The sequence below is a fragment of the Acinonyx jubatus genome, chromosome X (assembly GCF_027475565.1).
Source record: "Acinonyx jubatus isolate Ajub_Pintada_27869175 chromosome X, VMU_Ajub_asm_v1.0, whole genome shotgun sequence".
In the NCBI taxonomy this organism is placed as follows: domain Eukaryota; kingdom Metazoa; phylum Chordata; class Mammalia; order Carnivora; family Felidae; genus Acinonyx; species Acinonyx jubatus.
In genome coordinates, this window is record NC_069389.1 from 85336641 (window position 1) to 85356553 (window position 19913).

General features: G+C 44.4%; 1 protein-coding gene across 8 annotated transcripts in view; it reads left to right on the forward strand.

Moving 5' to 3' along the window:
- The window catches only part of MID2 (midline 2), a 128935-nt gene that overhangs the window by 23368 nt on the left and 85654 nt on the right, over positions 1-19913 (forward strand). The window contains exon 1 of one of the 8 annotated variants that reach the window (XM_015081644.3): positions 12624-12967. The exons of 2 other annotated variants lie outside the window; for them this stretch is intronic. Coding sequence is in view for 1 of the 6 variants with exons in the window: in XM_027054972.2 (XP_026910773.2) it covers positions 13572-13575 (4 nt within the window). In the remaining 5 variants the exon portion in view is untranslated. Of the gene's footprint in view, positions 1-12623; positions 12968-13061; positions 13114-13145; positions 13673-13762; positions 14213-19913 lie in introns of those variants that run through there. 5 more of the 8 variants (XM_053201523.1, XM_053201521.1, XM_027054972.2 and 2 more) reach the window with 5 other exon arrangements.

The window sequence follows — 19913 nt, forward strand, 5'->3', positions numbered from 1 at the left end:
AGGAAACAGAAATGACTTTCAGGTTTCTGGTATGGCAGTGATGGGGTGATGCCATCATTTGAGACAGGGAATATAAAACATTGAATAGGGAGGTGCCTAGGTGGCTTAGTCAGTTGAACATTCGACTCTTACTTTCGACTTGGGTCATGGACTCAAGTTAGTGGGTCTGAGTCATGCATTGGGCTCTGCATTGATGGCCTGGAGCCTGCTTGGGATTCTATCTCTCCTTCCTTCTGCCCCTCACCTGCTTGTTCTCTCTCTCTCTCTCAAAATAAATAAATATTCTTTAAAAAATGAAAATAAAACATTGAATAGGTTTGAGGAGGAGATACTGAGTTTGGTTTTGAACATTTTAAACTTGAGGTACCTGTGGAATTTTTCAAGACTTTGGGTAAAGTTCTGGCCTGGAAATATAGATTTGGGTGTTATCAGAATGAAGGTAAAATGGAAAAAATGGGAATGGATGGGGCCATCATGGAGAATTTGGAAAGTGGGGAGAACCAAGGACCGAGGATGAGATACTGGTCCACACCTACATGTTGATGGAGGAGGAGGATCATGCGAAGGACAAAGCAAGAATAGTTATAGAGGTGTGAAGGGAACTAGGAAAGTGTGGCGTCATGGAAACCAAAAAAAGAAAGAAAAGAGTAGCAGTGTTAAATGACACTAGAAGATCTAGTAAAATAAGGGTTCCAGGAAAGACCTTGTTTAATGCTTTTCTAAAAGCCAAAGAAATTCAAAATTCTCTTCCCATTTCCCTTTTCTCTGTACTGATTAGCCTCAATGAAGAAGAAAATCCAGTTCAATTGACTATTTGTAGTGAAAACTACCTCCCTTTAATAATCTGAGAATTCCAGAACTTTTATTCAGCAAATATTTATCGAGCACTTACTGTACACCAGGCATTATTCTAGACTTTGTTTTAGGTTTATCATTAGTAAACCAGACAGACAAAAATCCCTGCTCTCATGGAGCTTATAACTGAGATGCACTATAGCTATGATTCTGAGTCCAATTTCAACATGTGGCAAGATATTTTCCCCCACACCACCAAGCGATTCTTGGTACACCATCAGCTGGGTATCCAATAATTCAACCCAATTCTGACACTATCTACCTAGATGTAGTGTTAGAATCCACTGGTTAAGGGCTCAGTCCTACAAGACTGCCCCCACCACCCATTTCAGATGCCAATCACAAGGCCAGATTCTCCCATGTGCTTCAGATCCACCAGCTATAGATGGAGGTTCCAATAACTCTCTTCTTCACTTCAATTAACTTGCTCAGAACTCAGAGAAACATTTTACTTACTAGATTACCAGTTTATTATAAAAAGATATAATTTAGGAACAGCTAGATGGAAGCGATGCCTAGGGCAAAGTATGTGGAAAGGGGTGCAGAAATTCTATGCCCTCTCCCATATCCCAATATCCCAGCATCTACATGTGATCACCAACCTGGAAGCTCTCCAAACCCAGTCCTTTTGGCTTCATTACATAGCCATGATCCATTAAATCACTGGCCATTGGCAATTGATTCAACCTCCAGCCCTTCCCCTCCCTGGACATCAGGGGTGTGGGGGAAGAGAAACTGAAAGTTACAACCCTCTGATCATGTGGTTCTTTCTCCTGGCAAGCAGTCCTCATCCTTAGGTGTGGTCCAAAAGCCACCTCATTAACATAACAAAAGACATATTTTTCTGCTTTCATCACTTAGGAAATTCCAAAGAGTTTTATGAACTTTGTGCCAGAAACAGGGACAAAGATCAAATTCATATTACTTTTTTGTAAATGTTTATTTATTTATTTTTGAGAAAGAGAGAGAGAGAGAGAGAGAGCACAAGCAGGGGAGAGGCAGAGAGACAGAGGGAGACACAGAATCCAAAGCAAGCTCCAGGCTCTGAGCTGTCAGTGCAGAACCCCACTCAGGACTTGAATCCACAAACCATGAGATCATGTTCTGAGCCCAAGTCGGTTTCTTGACCCACTGAGCATCCCAGGTGCCTCCCCACCACTTTTTTTTTTAAAGAAAAGCAATAGCTACTTTTATTTTATTATTATTATTTACTTATTTTTGAGAGAGAGAGAGAGAGAGAGAGAGAGAGAGAGAGAGAGAGAGAAAGAAAGAGAGGAAGACACAGAAACCAAAGCAAGCTCTAAGCCTTGATCTGTCAGTGCAGAGCCTGATGTGGGGCTCAAACTCAAGAACTGTGAGATCATGACCTCAGCCAAAGTCAGACACTTAACCAACTGAGCCACCCAGGTGCTCCCCCAATATGTATATCTTATAAATCACAATATCACAATAACATAATGCTTATGAGCTGGGTCTAAATCATGGAATCACTCTCTGCTAACTATGTGACCACATGGATATATTACTTAATCTCACCCTTAGTTTCTTTATCTATAAAATAGGGAGATGAAGAATTATTGCCTAGAGGTTATTATTAAGATTAAAAAGAACTAATGCCTGTAAAATGCTTTGAACAGTGTCAGGCAGATAATAAGAGCTCAAAAATGTTAGTTATTATTCTGGTGTGGAGAGGGCATGGAGACAAATCAATACACAACAAAATACGAGTTAGTGGTAAGTGCAATGGAAAGAAAGAAAATCAGAAGATTTTGTAACTTGTAGTTACTTTAGTTTGGAAGGTTTACTGTGAGACTATGATGTTTGAGCTAAATTCTGAACAAAAAGAAATTAGCTATGTAACAATCCTGGCAAAGTACACTCCAGGTTGACCAGTTATAGTCCTTGGGCCAAATCCAGTCCACAGCCTGTTTTTGTAAATAAAGCTTTACTGTTTATGCACTGTCTATGGCTGCCTTTGCTGGGAGCTGAGTAGTTGTGTCAGAGAGCATATGGCTCACAAACCCTAAAACATTTACTGTTTGGCTCCATAGAGAACAAGTTTGCCCACCCCTGCAGATGCAAAGGCCCTATGCTGGGCTGAGTTTGGAGAGTTCAAGGAACAGAAAGAAATACTGATATAGGTAGTAGGAGTAGTAGTAATCTTGCCTCCAATCACTATTAAGCCCACTGGTCTGTAGTTTAAAAAATCCACCTTCTTTCCCTGTTTGAAAGCAGTTCATCTCTAGTCCTGGAGGATCTGATACCGGTGCTTCTCCCAGGTGTATGATTTCTCAATGACAGTAGTTCATCAATCTTATCTGCGCGTTTTATTTGCGCATTCTAAGTAGCCTAGGGAGTGATTCATTCAGGCCTTATTTAATTTTTTTAATGTTTTTATTTATTTTTGAAGGAGAGAGAGAGAGACAGAGCATGAGCGGGGGAGGAGCAGAGAGAGAGGGAGACACAGAATTCGAAGCAGGCTCCAGGTTTTAAGCTGTCAGCACAGAGCCTGAAGCGAGGCTCGAACTCACCAACTGAAATCATGACCCAAGCCGAAGTCTGAGGCTTAACCGACTGAGCCACCCAGGTGCCCCAGGCCTTATTTAAAATTTGAATCTCTACCTCATTTCACTGATACCTTTGAATTGGAATTTATTGTCTTGGATATTAAGTTAATTCTTATTAAAGTCTCTTAAAATTTTTTTTGAGGTTTATTTATTTTTGAGAGAGAGAGAGAGAGACAAAGCACGAACGGGGGAGGGGCACAGAGAGAGGGAGACACAGAATCTGAAGCAGGCTCCAGGCTCTGAGCTGTCAGCACAGAGCCCGACGTGGGGCTCAAAATCACGAACCGTGGGATCATGACCTGGGACGCTTAACCAACTGAGCCACCCAGGCACCCCTGTTAATCTGTTATACAGGTATCACTGCTTTTTGGAAGTTCATGTTACACCATTTTGCATTCACAAAAGACTTATGTTAGTATCTGTTTTCACTAATTAAAAAAAGAAAATCTGAAGAGGATTCTCCTTTTTACAAAAAGAGATGAAAATCGAAAACAACGTTTAGTGTTTTGAAGTGAGCTCTTATAGAGGCAGGAAGCATCCTGAGCAGCAACAGAGACGCTGCCTACCTAGCTCCTTCCCCTGGAACCACACTCAGTATCTCAGCATCAAGTTGCCATAGCTTTGAACTGGGTTTGTGAGTTTCTGTGTTTTATCTTGACTTATTTTTTAAAATGTTTTTTTTTTTTTTATTTTTGAGAGAGAGAGCCAGTGGGGAGGGGCAGAGAGACGGTGGGACAGAAGATCTGAAGCAGGCTCCACGCTGACAGCAGAGAGTCCAATGTTGGGCTTGAACTCAAGCCAAAGTCGGACAACTGACTGAGCCACCCAGGCACCCCTATTGTGACTTATTTTGTGCATCTGTTAGCAAGATCCGTTATCTTTTCTAAGGTATCAGAAAAGCCTAAGAGAGGTTATTTTGGGGTCTCAAAAAATTTCCCTATAATTTAGTGCTAATTGCTTCTTTGCCACTGCCATTTGTTTGAAATTGCCATTTCAGCTTAAGAGAGGTTTCACAGGAACACTGTACCTTCAGATAGCAGGGGATCCCTGTATATATATAACAACCTACATATCTATATCTATATATCTACATCAACACCATTTTCAAAACTGTATTTTGAGAGATGCTAGTGTCCTATGAGATATTAGTAAGTGAGAAGAATATAAAAGTTCCATGGTCAAACACATTTGGGAAATGTGAAATAAAGCTAAAATAGGTTTTATGTCTGGTAGGACTTCTTATTGATATGCTAATGTGTGCTGTGTCTCTGAAAAGGAGATTCAGGGCGCAGCATTTCCTAAATTTATTTGATCACATTCTTTTTTTTCTCAGAACACCAGTTAATATCTTGAGGGGCTCTAGTGTTTCTTGAGTCAGTTTGAAAATTGCTGGCATGTAGGCAGTCGAGGCCCTGAGTAATGTGTCTGGCCTCCTGGCATGAATTTGCTACAAATGTCCTAGTTTCTGCCAAGAGTTTCTTTCCATGTGTGATATTTTCATTTCAGACTGAAGATTGGGGTAATTCTGTGATTCTGTAGCAAAGATCATCTCTGGAGCACACTCTTTCCTGTTTATTGCCATTCATCCAGGAAATACTAGCACCTGCCATGAGCTGGGTAGTGTTCTAAGTGTTGGAGATACGCTAGTGATGGAGATAGACAAGGTTCTTGCTCTTGTGGAATGTATACACTAGTGTGTATGTATATGGAGGAGGGCATATAATAAACACATATGGTAATTTTAGCTAGTGATAAGTAACCTGAAGGAAATAAATAGGGTGTTGTATTAGAGAATAATGTGAAAGGGTTACTTTAGATAAGGTAGTCAGGGAGGGCTTCCCTGAGTAGGTGATATGTAACTTAAGAGAAGGAATTAGACAACCATGTGTTGAGTAGAAGGAAGAGTATCCAGCTGAGGGAAGAGAACATGCAAAGCTCCAGCGGTAGCCAAGAGCTTGTGGTTCAAGGCATGTCAGAGTGCCAGTGTGTTTGGACTACAGTAAGAACGAGAGTGGAATAAGATAAGGTTGGAGAGGTAGGCAGGGGTCAGCTAATGCCAAGTTTGATAGATCACAGTAAGCAATTTGAATTTTACTCTAATGGCAGAGAGGGGAGGGATTAAAATATTGGATTTCCATTTTAAAAAGATCACTCTAAGGGCACCTGGGTGGCTCAGTCGGTTAAGAGTCAGACTTTTGGTTTCGGCTCAGGTCATGATTTCGCAGCTTTGTGGGTTCGAGCCCCTTGTCAGGCTCTGCATTGGCAGCTCAGAGCCTGCTTGGGATTCTCTCTCTCCCCTCTCTCTCTGCTCCTGCCCCACCCAAGCTGTCTCTGTCTTTCTCAAAATAAATAAATAAACTTAAAAAAAAGATCATTCTCGGGGTGCCTGGGTGGCTCAGTCGGTTAAGTGTCCGACTTTGGCTCAGGTCAGGATCTCATGGTTCATGGGTTTGAGCCCCTTGTCGGGCTCTGTGCTGACCGCTCAGAGCCTGGGGCCTGCTTTGAATTCTGTGTCTCCCACTCTCTCTCTGCCCCTCCCCTGCTCACATTCTGTCTCTCTGTTTCTCAAAAATGAATAAACGTTAAAAAAAAAAAAACAAGATCATTCTGGCCACAGTATTGATTGCAAGGAGTCAAAAGTGGAAGTGGGGAGACCAAAACAAGACTTGATGGATTGAATGCTGGGTGGTGGGGAGAGGAGAGGGTGGCAAGGGTAACATCCTAGGGTCTGGTGTTAAACAGCTGAGTGATGCCATTTACTGAAATGGGGAGGAGTAGAAACCAAGAGTTCTCCTTTAGTTACATTCAGTTACGAAGCATCCACATGGAGATGTAAAATAGCCAGGTGGCTAAGCAAGTCTGGACTCAAGGGAGAGGTGTGAGCTAGAGAGATAAAATGGGGATTGTACTGAAAACCATGGGATTAGGGGAGGTCACCAAGGGGGTGAGTGCAGAGTAAGAATAGGACCAAGGACGGAGCCTTGGGACAAACCAACCTTTGGAGACAGAAGACCAGGAGGAGGAGGAAACGACAGAGCCTAAGGAACAGGCAGCAAGATGGGGGAAAAATCAGGAGACTGTGGTGTCAGAAGTCAGACTCTAAGTGACCTGGTGTGGTGGTTAGGAAGGCATGGCCAGCGAGAACGTTTGGGCTAGGGCATGAAGACCCAGGAAAGACTCCAGGAAAATATTTGGCGATGTAGTGTGTATATCAAAGATATGTGTTTCTTGTAACAAACATCAATTTGGAGGAATTACAAAATTAAGAAAAAACAATACCAAATTATAGATCAAAGGAGAATAAGAAGTATCAGGAACATGCCATTTCTGCATGCTGGAAACCTAGTTATTTTGAATCACTGTTTCTTAAGCCATGGAATGCCCGGTTCACAACTAGTTTTAGAACAATGTCCTATTGATGGGCCTTTGCCAAAGTACCTTTCTTCTCACCATCCTGTTAAGAGCTCCCTAGTTAGAAAAGCCTTTGGTAAACCTCTGGATTTCAGACAACTAGCTGCTTCTTTTGAGAGCAGTATGAAGGTTCCCTTCTGCAGAAGCAACAATTCTCTGGTGCAACAAAATCTCCGTTCTCTGTTTTTTTCCTTCTGAAACAGACCGGGCTCTGTGCTTCTCTCTGTAGAAAGTATCGGGAGCCATTCTGCCTCTCCCCCTCTCCAATTCTTAGCTGAAAAAAAAAAGAGCCCATGAACTGTCCCTTTCATACTCTAGGACTGTGGTGTGGTGAGTCAGCTTCAGATTGATTCAATTAAACACCTCAAGCTGAATCTGTCAAACATCTTTTTCCCCCCCATGGGCCTGATTTATTTTGGTAATAGGATCAATGCATGTTATATACAAAGGTAACCATTATAAATAATTATAAACAAATAACTTCATCACATACTCACAGCCCATTTTGCATCTCCTGCCAGATACAAAACATGTACTTTAATACATTTACAGTGATAATTTGCATAAAACCACTGAACTTGGGGATAGTTTCATAGCAGCTGCTTATGTGATGTGATTAGCAAAATCTCCCCCACCCCCTCATACCCACCCACACACACTATTAGTCATTCCTTTGAGTTAATACACTGAAGGCCTCTGTTAAAATTAAAACATTATCTAGTCATAGAGAGACAAACGAAGCTATTAACATTTAGCTCAAATTAGTCGATTGAAATCCTTAATCAGTAAGGTCTTTGGTGAAAGGGACCCAGAAGCTGTTTTCAGTTTTGACTAGGGAAAGGAAAGGTCCCAAATATGGGCCGCTGTCTGGGGAGGGGAGATAGGGTTCCAGCACTCTGTATAGAGCTCTGGTCAGTCAGAGGGACTAGCTTGAAAGCACTGGATACTCAGGTGGAGGGGAGACTGCTAAAAAGTGAAGGAGACAGCAGCCTCTGAAGAATGGTAAATGTCTTTATTGAAAGCAAATGTTCTCTTGGGGTGTCTGGGTGGCTCAGTCGGTTAAATATCTGACTTTGGCTCAGGTCATGATCCTGTGGTTCATGTGCTCGAGTCCTGAGTCAGGCTCTGTGCTGATAGCTCAGAGCCTAGAGCCTAGAGCATGCTTCAGATTCTGTGTCTCTCTCTCTCTCCTCTCTCTGCCCCTCCTCAACTCACCTTCTCTCTCAAAAATAAATTAAACATTAAAAAAATTAAAAAAAATAAAAGCAAATGTCCTCTTTAAAGCTATTTATTTATTTTGATAGAGACAGAACGAATGGGGGAGGAGCAGAGAGAGAGGGAGAGAGAGAATCCCAAGCAGGTTCCGTGCTGTCAGCACAGAGCCTAATGCAGGGCTTGAACTCATGAACCCTGAGATCACGACCTGAGCCAAAACCAAGAGTCAGATGCTTAACCGACTGAGCCACCCAGGTGCCCCAAAAGAAAATGTCCTCTTAATGACAGTCCTGGCAAGAGCTAGCTGGTTTTGTTCTGGGGTCTGTGTCACTTTGTGTTTTAGAAAATTCTCTAGCTCTCTGCAGAGATCATCCAGTGAGGTTAAAGAATTCTAAGGGATCGATTGAGTTCTGACTCAACCTGGGGTTTTTGTGAGACATAACCTAAAAAAAAATTTCACTACAGGGGCGTCTGGGTGGCTCAGTTGGTTAAGCGTCCAGCTTTGGCTCAGGTCATGATCTCACAGTTTGTGAGTTCAAGCCCTGACCCAGGCTCTGTGCTGATAGCTCAGAGCCTGGAGCATGCTTCGGATTCTGTGTCTCCCTCTCTCTCTGTCCCTCCCCCATTCATGCTCTCTCTCTCTCTTTCTCTCTCTCAAAAATAAACATTAAAAAAATTAAAAAAATTCTTTCACTATAAAAGAAATGTTCATTGTAGGATATTTAAGCAGTTAAAACATACATAGAATGAAACCTGAAAAATCCTCTCAATACCCCCTATAATTCCAGGCTCATGCTATTTGTAGCATGCTCTCAAGTTCTCTTCTATGCACTTACCCAGCATGTACATAGGTAGACCCTTGGACAACATAGAAGTTAGGAGCACAGAGTCCTGTGCAGTTGTAAATCCATCTATAACTTTTGACTCCCCCGAAATTTAACTAATAGTCTACTGTCAACTGGAAGCCTTACTGATAACATAAACCACCGATTAATGTATATTTTGTGTGTTATTAGCGTTATATACTGTATTCTTTTTTTGTTCAACATTTTTTATTAAGTTTTTCTTTTAATTCCAGTATAGTTAACATACAGTGTTATATGAGTTTTGGGTGTACAATATAGCTGTATTCTTTTTTTTTTTTGAGAGAGAGAGAGAGAGACAGAGAGACAGTGTGCATGTGTGGGGGAGGGGCAGAGGGAGAGAGAGAATCCTAAGCAGACTCCATGCCCAGTGCCAAGCCCAAGTCAGGGCTCCATCTCATGAACAGTGAGATCATGACCTGAATGGAAATCAAGAGTCAGACACTTAACCAACCGAGCCAACCAGGTGCCCCAGCTGTATTCTTAAAATAAAGTAAACTAAAGAAAAGAAAATATAATTAAGAAAATAGTAAGGAAAATACATTAAAGTACTATACTGTAAAGAAATCTGTGTATAAGTGGACCCATGCAATTCAAGGTCAACTGTATATTTTCTTACACAAATACAACCATCTCTACCTGTTCTATATACCTCCTTGTTCTTCTAATTCAAAAAATTGTTTACTGTGGTAACATATGCATAACATAAAAGTTGCCATTTTAGCCATTTTTGGGTGTACAGTTCAGTGGCAGTTAGTACATTCACAATGCTGTATAAGCCCCACCACTATCTAGTTCCAGGACTTTCTCCTTTTTCCAAATAGAAACTGTGTAACCATTAAACAGTAACTCCCTATTCTCCCTTTCCTTAAGTCCCTGGTAACCTCTATTCTCTATTCTGTCTCTATGCAACTTGTTCCTTTAAAGTTGTTTCTAAAAAGGTAATACATGGACATTATTAAAAAAAATTCAAACACTACAAGAGGGCATATACAATGTTAAGTACTTCCTCCTATGCTTGACTCCCAGGAAATCAGTGTAATCAATTTTTTAGGTATCTTTCTGCAGAGTCTATGCATATATAAGCATACTTGGACATATACCCTCCCACTTTTTTTACACAGGAATAGCAAACCATACATCACTTGCTTTTTTCATTTAACAATATTTGAGAGAGATAAATATATGAGATATATATTCTTGGGCACCTGGATGGCTCAATTGGTTGAGTGTCTGTTGATTTCGGCTCATGTCATGATCTCATGGTTCATGGGTTTGAGCCCCAGGTCGGGCTCTGCGCTGACACCGCAGAGCCTGCTAGGGATTCTCTCTCTTCTCTCTCTGCCCCTCCACTGCTCACTTGTGCATGCTCTCTCTCTCAAAATAAATAAGCTGTAAAAATAAAAAAAATCTTATTTATTCACTCCTCCATTAGGCTAGGATCAGTTTACTTCTGACTCAGCTTTTGAAAAAATAAATGTTTCATTGTGGCAAAAAACACAGAACATAGAATTCACCCTCTCAACAATTTCTTAGGGTACAGTACAATATTGTCAACCACGTGCACATTGTTGCGCAACAGATTCCCCAGAACCCTCCGGAACCCCGAATCCTGCATGATTGAAACTCTACATCCATAGAACAACAACCTCCTCACCACACCCACTGTGCTACTTTCAGTTTCTATGAGTTTATTTTAGATACCTCCTATAAGTGGAATCATGCAGTTTTTGTCCTTCTGTGACTGACTTGTTTCACTTAGCACATTATCCTCAAGATTCATCCATGTCCCAGCATATGATGGGATTTCCTTCTTTTTTCAGGCTGACTTGTATATGCCATATTCTTTTTTTTTTTATTTAAAAAAATGTTTAAAATTTATTTATTTATTTTTGAGGGATAGAAAGACAGATAAAGAGAGAGTGTGTGTGCATGCATGTGGGGGAGGGGCAGAGAGAGGGAGAGGATCCCAAGCAGGCTCCACATGATCAGTGCAGAGCCAGATGCAGGGCTCAAAGTCAGGAACTGTGAGATCATTACCTGAGCTGAAATCAAAGTCAGATGCTTAACCGACTGAGCCACCCAGGAGCCCTTACATACCACATTGTACTGTACATATATGCCACATTTTCTTTATCCTTTAATCTGTCCATGGACATTTAGGTTGATTCTATCTCTTGTTTACTCTTAATAATGCTGCAATGAATGTGAGGGTGCGAATACCTCTTTGAGATTTTGCTTTCAAGTCTTTTGGATATATTTCCAGAGGTGGGATTGCTAATGCATATGGTAACTCTTTTTAATTTTTTGAGGAACTCCCATACTGTTTTCCATAGTGGCTGCACCATTTTACATTCCCACCAACAGTGTACAAAGGTTCCAATTTCTCCAGATCCTCAGCAACACTTATTATTTTCTGTTCAGTTGCTTGTTTTTAAATAACAACCATACTATCCAGTGTGAGGTGATACCTCATTGCATTTGCATTTTTTCTGATGATTACTGATATTAAGTATCTTTTCATATGCTTGGTCATTTGTCTATCTTCTTTGAAGAAATGCCTATTCAAGTGCTTTGCCCATTTTAAAAATTTTTTGTGTTTATTATTTATTTTTTGAGAGAGAGACAGAGTGTGAGTGGGGGAGGAGCAGAGAGAGAGGGAGACACAGAAACCAAAGCAAGTTCCAGGCTCTGAGCTGTCAGCACAGAGCCCGACCTGGGGCTCGGGCTCACGAACTGCGAGATCAAGACCTGAGCCTAAGTCAGCCACTCAACTGACTGAGCTACCCAGGCACCCCCGCCCATTTTTTAGTTGGGTTATTTGTTTTGTTATTGGGTTGTGGGAGTTCTTCGTATATTTTGGATACTAACCCCTTATCAGATGTATGGTTTGCCAAATTTGCTCTCCATTTGTGTTCTTTTGCTGTGCAGAACTTTTTAGGTCTGATGTAGTCCCACCTGTCTCTTTTCGGTTTCGTTGCCTGTGCTTTTGGTGTGACTCATTAACTTTTATTTCTCTTAGGGTCAGATTTTCATCAGGATAGCCTGGTTGTGATTTTTGCCTTTGTTTCCACCTCAGTGCTCTCTAGCACATTGTTTAACAGGGGTGTTGGCTAATTGCTATTGGTTCCCTGATGGGATACACCCAGAACTACCTTAATTTTTCTGGAATCCTTCCCATGTGCCTTAATGGGAGGCCTATGTGAGAAGGGGGTGTTTCCTCCCATTTTCTGTCTTCTTGCCCCTTAATCTCTTTTATCCCAAGCTAGGTACAGAATCTTCTCCAGGGCCTTCTCCTTCTTCACTCTCCCATCCTCATTTTGTGTGAGGTGGTGGTCTCCCAGCCAATGACAGGTCAGCCAACACGCTGGCTCCAGACTAATGAGGCTTCTGGTTCCAGATGAACCCATTAGCTTATTAGGGACATAGTACCTGGGTAGCTGGCATCTGTCCCATTGTCCTCTTTAATGACTCTCTGGTTTTGCCCGTCAAAGATTTGAATGTGCAAATGAAACTGTACTTTCTTTTGTTTTGCTTTGTTTTGTTTTTAAATTTTTGTGGCTTTAATCCATCCCCACAACTTCTGCCCAGGGCCAATAAAACCTAGCCATTCTCCCTTTGTAAAAAGAAAGAGGGGTTGGGTTTCCTTCAATTGTCTGCCTTTTTCTGTCTCCTCCACTATTTTTGTTTTACTCTGTAGTTAACTTTGCATCCAGCAGCTTCATCTGAGGACCTGTGCGGTGGACCTAGGAACTCTATTCTTGCGGTTGCAGCAGCCTTTTCGGTGCTCTAACCCAGTGGTTTGTGGGACCAGGGGTTTGGCGGGTGGGAGAAGAGTTTTTCCATAGTCTTCCTTCTGCATTACACACACATTCTGCGCTCGCTCGCTCTCGCCCTCTCTCTCTCTCTCTCTCTCTCTCTCTCTCTCTCTCTCTCTCTCTCACACACACACACACACACACACACACACACACACACACGCCCGCCCGGGCCCTTCTCCGTGTGTCTTCCTTCAAGATGACAGGGCGCTGGAGAAAAGGCTGCTGGAATCAGCTGGTAGGTACAGTAGTAACCCGAACCCCACCCACTCGCTGTCTTTGCTTGCTCAGGTTTCTCCGGTCACTCCTGCCAGGGGAGAAAACATGTAGATGCGCCTCCACAGGAGGGGCTGGGGGAGCTGGGAGCGGCGGGGGCGGCGGAAGGTGAGCCGGAGAAGGTGGCCGAGCGCCCCTGCTGCCGGGGCCCTTCCCAGTGCTCCCTCAGGGCGTCAGCCCCAGCCCTGTTTGCCCCCCACCCCCCTTTTCGTAAGGATTGCCTTTTTTTTTTTTTTTTTTCCTCTGCGGCGGCGGAAATGACAGTGTGGTGCCGCCGTGGTGTCATGGTGCTGCCCCTGGACTGAGGGGCGAAAACTCTTAAGTTTGGCTCGGGAGAGCCAGCCACGGTAGCGTCGCGGCCGCCGCGCTGTCCCTGGCGGGCCGCGCGGGCGGGCGGATCCAGGCTGCTGCGCGGCGGCGGCGGCGGCAGCGAAGGCGGCGGCCTAGAGCGGCGGCGGCGGCGGTCGGGTAGCTCGCGCCAGAGCCCGAGCCAGCTCCCAGCGGAGGCAGGCGAGCGCCCGGCGCCTTCGGGCGCGCCAGGGAGATGGCTGGCACCCGGGAACGCTATGGGTAAAACGCGCCCACTCACCGCGGCCCCGGGAGCTGAGCGCCACCGCCCGCGTAGGGCTCGGCCCGGGCTCCGGCTCCCGCTCCGGCCGTCTCTCAGGTGCCGCTGGGGCCCGGCGTGGGCCGAGGACTCCGGGGCTCGGCGGGGCGGGGTGACGGGGCCCGCGGGGCTGGAGGTGGCGGCGGCGGCGGCCCCCGGCCTGGCAGGGGCGCCCGTCGCTGCCCTCTTGGGACGGAGTTTGCACTCTGGGGTGCGGGGCCGGGGCTGCCCGAGGCCTCCAGCGCACCGGCCGGCCCGGCGCGGGCGGTCGAGCGGCTCCCCCGGCGCCTGGGCGCGAGTCTGGGAAAGGGCACCGCCGCCTTCCCACGCTCCCGCGGCCCGCAGCCTCCTCGGCCCGGGCGGCGCCCCTCGGCCGGCCATCCGCCCGGCGGTGGCTGCCGCAGCAGCCCGAGATGCTGCGGACACCCTGCCGGCGGGGAGGCCCCGTGAAACTTAATCCCTTTTCTGCCAGGGCAGCGATCCTCCTGTCTCCGTCCGGGTGGTTCCTTATTTCTGGCCTAGCTGCGAAACCGGCTCAGTGGGAGAGAGGGAAAACTTAACGTTTGTCCAGAGGACAGACTGCGACCGAACCGGGGAGAGGTGGTGTTTTTCCATTCCTGGCTCGTAAGAATTAAGTAAATAACGGCGGAGTCGATTTTCAGAAACATTTTTGATGATGATAAGGTTTAGGTTACTTAGTACTGTGTATATAGCACATTATTTCTTGGAGGGCTCGCCCCCCCCCCCCAGACAAGGACATTGGGATCCTGGGGTCTTTGGTTTCTCCACTTTCTCTCTTCCACACTCCCCTACCCGCCTTCACGTTCAATTGCCTTCTTCTTGCCTCCTCACACATCTACCTGCCCACCCAAATCTCCCACCAGAACCCACCCATTCCCCAGAGTGCCCCCCATCAACCCGTGCGCTCTGCCTCCCAGCTCTGCAGCCTCTTGCTTCTCAACCAGTTTGCCTTTTTGAGGATTTCTGAGTGTGGGACGAGTGGATACTGATGACTGTGTTTGTGAGCAGGAGCCCTTATGCAGGAATATAGTGGAGACTGTGTAAATAGACAAGTAATGTGTGTGGGTTGATTCCTTGGATTCTCAAGTTGGGCCATAAGGGCTGCCTTTAACCCTATTCTGTTCCCTCCCAGTATTCTCTCTCATCACTTCTCTGGCAATGTTCCAATAGAAGGAGAATGCTGAATGGGGAGATTCCCTCCCCTCTGTCTGGCTTAACCCCAGCTGATTACCCCAACCCTCACATCCCGCTTTTCACCCCTCTCCACTCATCACTGCCCCCAGGGGGAAACAGTCTTTGCTATTTATATATATTCCTGCCCAATCAATTAACATAATACAGATACATAATGTGAATTATATTTTTCCTGATTGCTCCTCACGACCTGATTTGTGTGGTGGAAATACAGGTCTAGGAGTCAGGAAGATCAGAGAGTTTACCCCAAATCTGATGTTACTTTGGCTTTTTGGCCTTAGGACATTCCTATGACCTTTCTTTCATAGTTGATGCACTTGTGTAAAAGGCATAATATTGTGTGCTGGGTATTGTGAGTCTCGGCTTGGTCCTTTGAAGATGAAAGGGTTCTATAAACACTCAGCATTATACTTTTCCAATAAAGTACTTCATTTACCTTTTATTGGGATAATGGATTTGACTAGGTGTAAGTAGGAACCCCAGTTTACTGGAAAGCTTCACTTGCCATTATTAGCCCCCCTGGGAGCCAAATCTATTAGCATACTTAGGTCCCACGTCTCTTTTGTTTTGTTTTGTTTTTGTTCCTAATGCATCTACGACTGAATGAAAACATGCATAACACTAGGCATACAGAGTAAGAGTGATTATTTTAAGTCAAGGCTTGAATCATGTCTAATGTACTCCAACCCAACAATCTGAGTCAGACTCCCTTTGAAAACATAACCTCACCCATTTTTAGCCTGTATGGGGGCAGTTAATTTCTACTGAAAAGTGGCAGAAATCATTTCAGGCATGGCAATATAAGCATGATTAGCATCTACCAGCGGTGAGTCAACTGTATTTATTAAGCACCTACAATGTGCAGAGTCCTCTGCTGACTGGGCTGAGGCCCCAGTCTTGGCCTGGTATTTTGTCCTGCTTATTTGAGGCCTGCCTCCATACTTGCAGCTCCAGGAGTAGGACAGGGAGGAGTGAGGCAGGGGTAGAAGCTTAGGGACATGAAGGGGGTAATTTTTCCCCTCCCTCTCTCATGACTGCTAGACTTCTCCTCCAGCATGTTGTACCTTGCAGGGCCACCCCTGGGAAGCCCTGCCACAAATCAAAGTGACTTGGTTGCTTCATGAACAGTATCATCTGAACAGTGCAAATTGATTTAGCTGAAATTGGTTTAGTTAATCCCTCCTCTAAGAGCAGGGCAACTTGCTCCAACTTGCAGATCCTAAAGCAGTGCCAGTGGAGTCTCATAATTGCATCCAAAAATTGCTCTGGGTAGTGAGTCCGTCCATTCCCTCATCCCTCCTCCCATAAAATCTGCTGGCACCATGACAGTTGAGAAGGAAACAGCAGAAGGAGTATGTCTTTGCTACTCAGCAAACCCCACTGGCGTGGTGAAGAGGGGGAGAATGCCCTCTTTTCTGTCTGTCTCTTAGCACTCAGGTTCTCTCTTTCCCACCAGGGACACAGAGCCCCCCCAAAGAGGCAAAGGCAGGGCTGAGGCATGAGTGTGTCTCGAATGGGTGTTCCCAGAGGTACCTGATTGGCCTCTTGTGTGTCTGTCATTCAATCTTTAGGGATCTTGGTAACTCCCTAGCTGTGGGGCCATGTGATTTAGCTGCTAGTGGAGGCCAGGGGGTGCTCCATTTCTGTTTCGCATTTTTCATCTTCTCTTGCGTGCAAAAGGGAAGACAGGGCATTGTGTTTGAGAAACGCCTCCTCACTTGAGCTGGGGGTCTTGACTTAGGGCATGGCATTGTCAGATTATGACGTGTAACATGTTGTTGCTGGATACACAGCAGTTCAAAAGGGTCTCCCGTGGTTCACTTTTTGAGGAATGTAGTGTTGGTACCCAGATGGTATTGCGGGAATCACTGTATTTCGGGTCTCTCGAAAAATGTTGTGTTCATCACTGAGCAGTGTAGGGAAGAGACTAGAGAAGTGTTTCTCAACCAGCATATTGGATCATGCTAATGAATGGGAAGACCAGATCAGTGGTGTTGGGATCAGAAACTCCAACTCCCAATTAGCCCCCTGTGCAGACCACTAGCCCCCTCTTTATTTCCCCTCTCTTCCAAGGATCAGTATGTTTTCCTATTTTCCATCAATGAAAGCTCTCCTAAAAGTCTTCCACAGGCACCAGAGGTCTGTGGCTCCTCCTACTATTTCTCCTTTTCCATCTTCCCCTTCTCCATTGACCATAGACGGACATAATCTTTTCAGTAATCGATCGCCCAGCTCCTGCATTTCCCTTAGAAATCCTATGAGCTTCTAAGACTGCTAGATGGTTAAAGTATGAGTGGTGGAGGGGTTTGGAGCAATGTACCAACATCCCACCACTCCCTGCTCCATGTAGGGCTCACCTGAGTGCACACAAGGGTGTGGGTTTGGTCTAAGTGTGTTAGCAAAATATCCTTAGTAAGACTTAGCCTACTTGGGTTCTTGTCTCCCTGCAGAGCTATGACTGCTTGACCTTGGGCTTTGTCTCAGACTCTTTCCTGCAGGTCAGACTCCACTGGTTGATGAACAGCATCCCCAGGCTTTGGATCTTTTCTCTTACAGAGACCAAATGATCTGATAACAAACCCATTATACAAATGAAAATCCTCCTGAAAAGGAAAATTTCAGCATTTACAGTTTGCCCAGTTAGGAACATAATGTCCAGGCATGGTAGACAACACTAATGTAAGACAGTGACATGTCTGAATGTATACGGCCCAGAGATAGAAAAATGGTTTATGGTCCAGAATCCTCAATTGCTTTGTCTATAGCCCTTTGTTCAGTGTTGCTAGGATCCATGTGATTCCCCAGGGAGTAGAAGCTTGATTTCAAATAGGCTTCTGTTCTCTGTCCCTTGTTTCTGACCTGAACTTGGGGTGCTCTCAGCCTAACATTCAACAGTATGCCCTACATACATATATTGCCAATTTTATCCTGTAGAAGTAGAGAGGACTGCCCATCCAGGTGTGTCGCTGAGCATTTAAAAATTTGCAAATATTTCACTGGGTTAGATAGGTTGGGAAAAGCAGTCCTAGATGGAAACCTGTACTGGTAGCAGAAGGTAGATTAAGTTTGTTCTCCAACCTTGCAACTACCAGTGTATTTTGCATTAAGATAAAGGTGTTATGAACTATATTTAGGATTCCTGTCAGTTATCATGTGTCACCTTGGCAAATCCTTTCCTTGGTTCCCTACATTAATCTTCCGCGTTTGTAGTAAATTTAGGACTTTTTTGTTCTGCTATTGTGATATTCATTTTTTTTATTAAAAATTTTTTAATGTCTTTATTTTTGAGAGGGAGAGAGAGCCAAGGAGGTACAGAGAGCCAGGGAGAAACACAAACCAAAGCAGGCTCCAGGCTCTGAGCTGTCAGCACAGAGCCCAATGCAGGGCTCGAACCCATGAACCACGAATTCGTGACCTGAGCCGAAGTCAGATGCTTAACTGACAGAGCCACCCAGGTGCCCCTTGTGATATTCATTTTAATGTTTATGATGACCATATTATATGAAATGGCCAATGGTTGGATTTAGGAGCTAATCATTGTAAAGAAAACATCATTAAATCCACATGCTATAAAATATTAAGTAGGCTTTAATAATCTTTTAGACAGGAACTGGCTCTGGTGCTGTCAGTCGGTAATCAACCTCTAGTCCTGAGCATGATAAAAGCTGAAAGGAAGGAGAGAAACAGTTCTTCCCTTGGTGGGGGGGGGGGGGCTCCAGTCTAACAGGGGAGACATATGAACATAAGAAATACCATAATCAGACACATGGTCCTCCAGAAAACTCGCGGGGGAGTGTGACTGTTCTCCATCATGCCAACCATGTGTTTGGATGATTTTCCAAACATTTGCTGCTTTCCTCAATAACTTGTTTTGTATCTGTCATCTGTGAATGTATGATGAGAATATCTGTATTTGTAAAGCCAGTTAATAATTTTATTTTATCCACATGTGATCTTCATAAGAGCCTGTGAGCTGGGTAGGGCAGGTAGTTTTCAATCCACAGATGAGGAGGCTGTGGCCCAGATAGTTTAAATGTCTCACCTAGGATCACTCAGCTAATTCAGTTTAGAGCCAGGACTCTAACGAGGCTCTATTATGAGGATCAAATGAGATAATGGCTTTGGAACCATTTTGAAAGTATAAAATGGTATGCAAATGTGAGATGGCTGTTATTATTAGTTATGCTTACTGACCACCTAGCCTCTTTTCTTCTGGGTTTCTGTTTGCAGTCTGTGTCCCTTTAGGGTGAGAATTCTATGCCTTGGTTGCCTTTTAGGTTCCCAAATGATCTTTTCACCTTCAAGGGGTCCTTTCCTACTAATTGCATTCCGGGATAAGGTTGTCTTCCTTTTCAGTTTCAAAAGGTGTTCTCATTGGTTTGTCCTCCCATGGGACTCCTCTCCCCTTTCCTTGTCCTCTAGGAGCACCCATTATATCTTCCTTGAGGTGTATACACCAGGCAAAACTAGCCACTGTCATTCAGCATCTTGCCTTAGCCAAAGGAAAGTAATGCATTTTGTTCCTTTCATGATGATGCCCTTCACTGGTCAGCCTTTCTAGTCACACTAATAAATAAGATTTGTGTTTTGAGGAGCTAGTTTTCAATAAGCCATGGTGTCTTTCCTATGTGGGAACAGATAGCAAGAGCTCTGTAATAATAGGATGTCAGAGCTGGAAAACATCTTAAAGAGATCGTCCAGTGATTCTAGTCCAACTTGAACGACACTTTATAGTTAGGGAAACATCAGACTAAAGCCGGGACTCATTCTCTCCTCCCCTAAGGCAGGGAGATGGGTTTGTAGTGTTTTAAAGGAAAAGCTCATGGGACATTCACATTAATATCCTGGAGAATGTTTATTTTACATTAATTTCTTTTTTAAACAAGTCCTACAGCTCAGCTCAATCCTCATTCTACAGCTCAGAGGTCAGGCTTGGTTTCACACTCACAGTTTCTCTGTGAAGAAGGGGGGACCATGGTTTCTCAGGGAGGTAATGAGAGCCCAGGGCCATGCTCTGCAGACCTAGAAGATGAAAACTGGATGGAATATAACCGCTGAAATAAGGGGACATTTAATTATGTTCAAA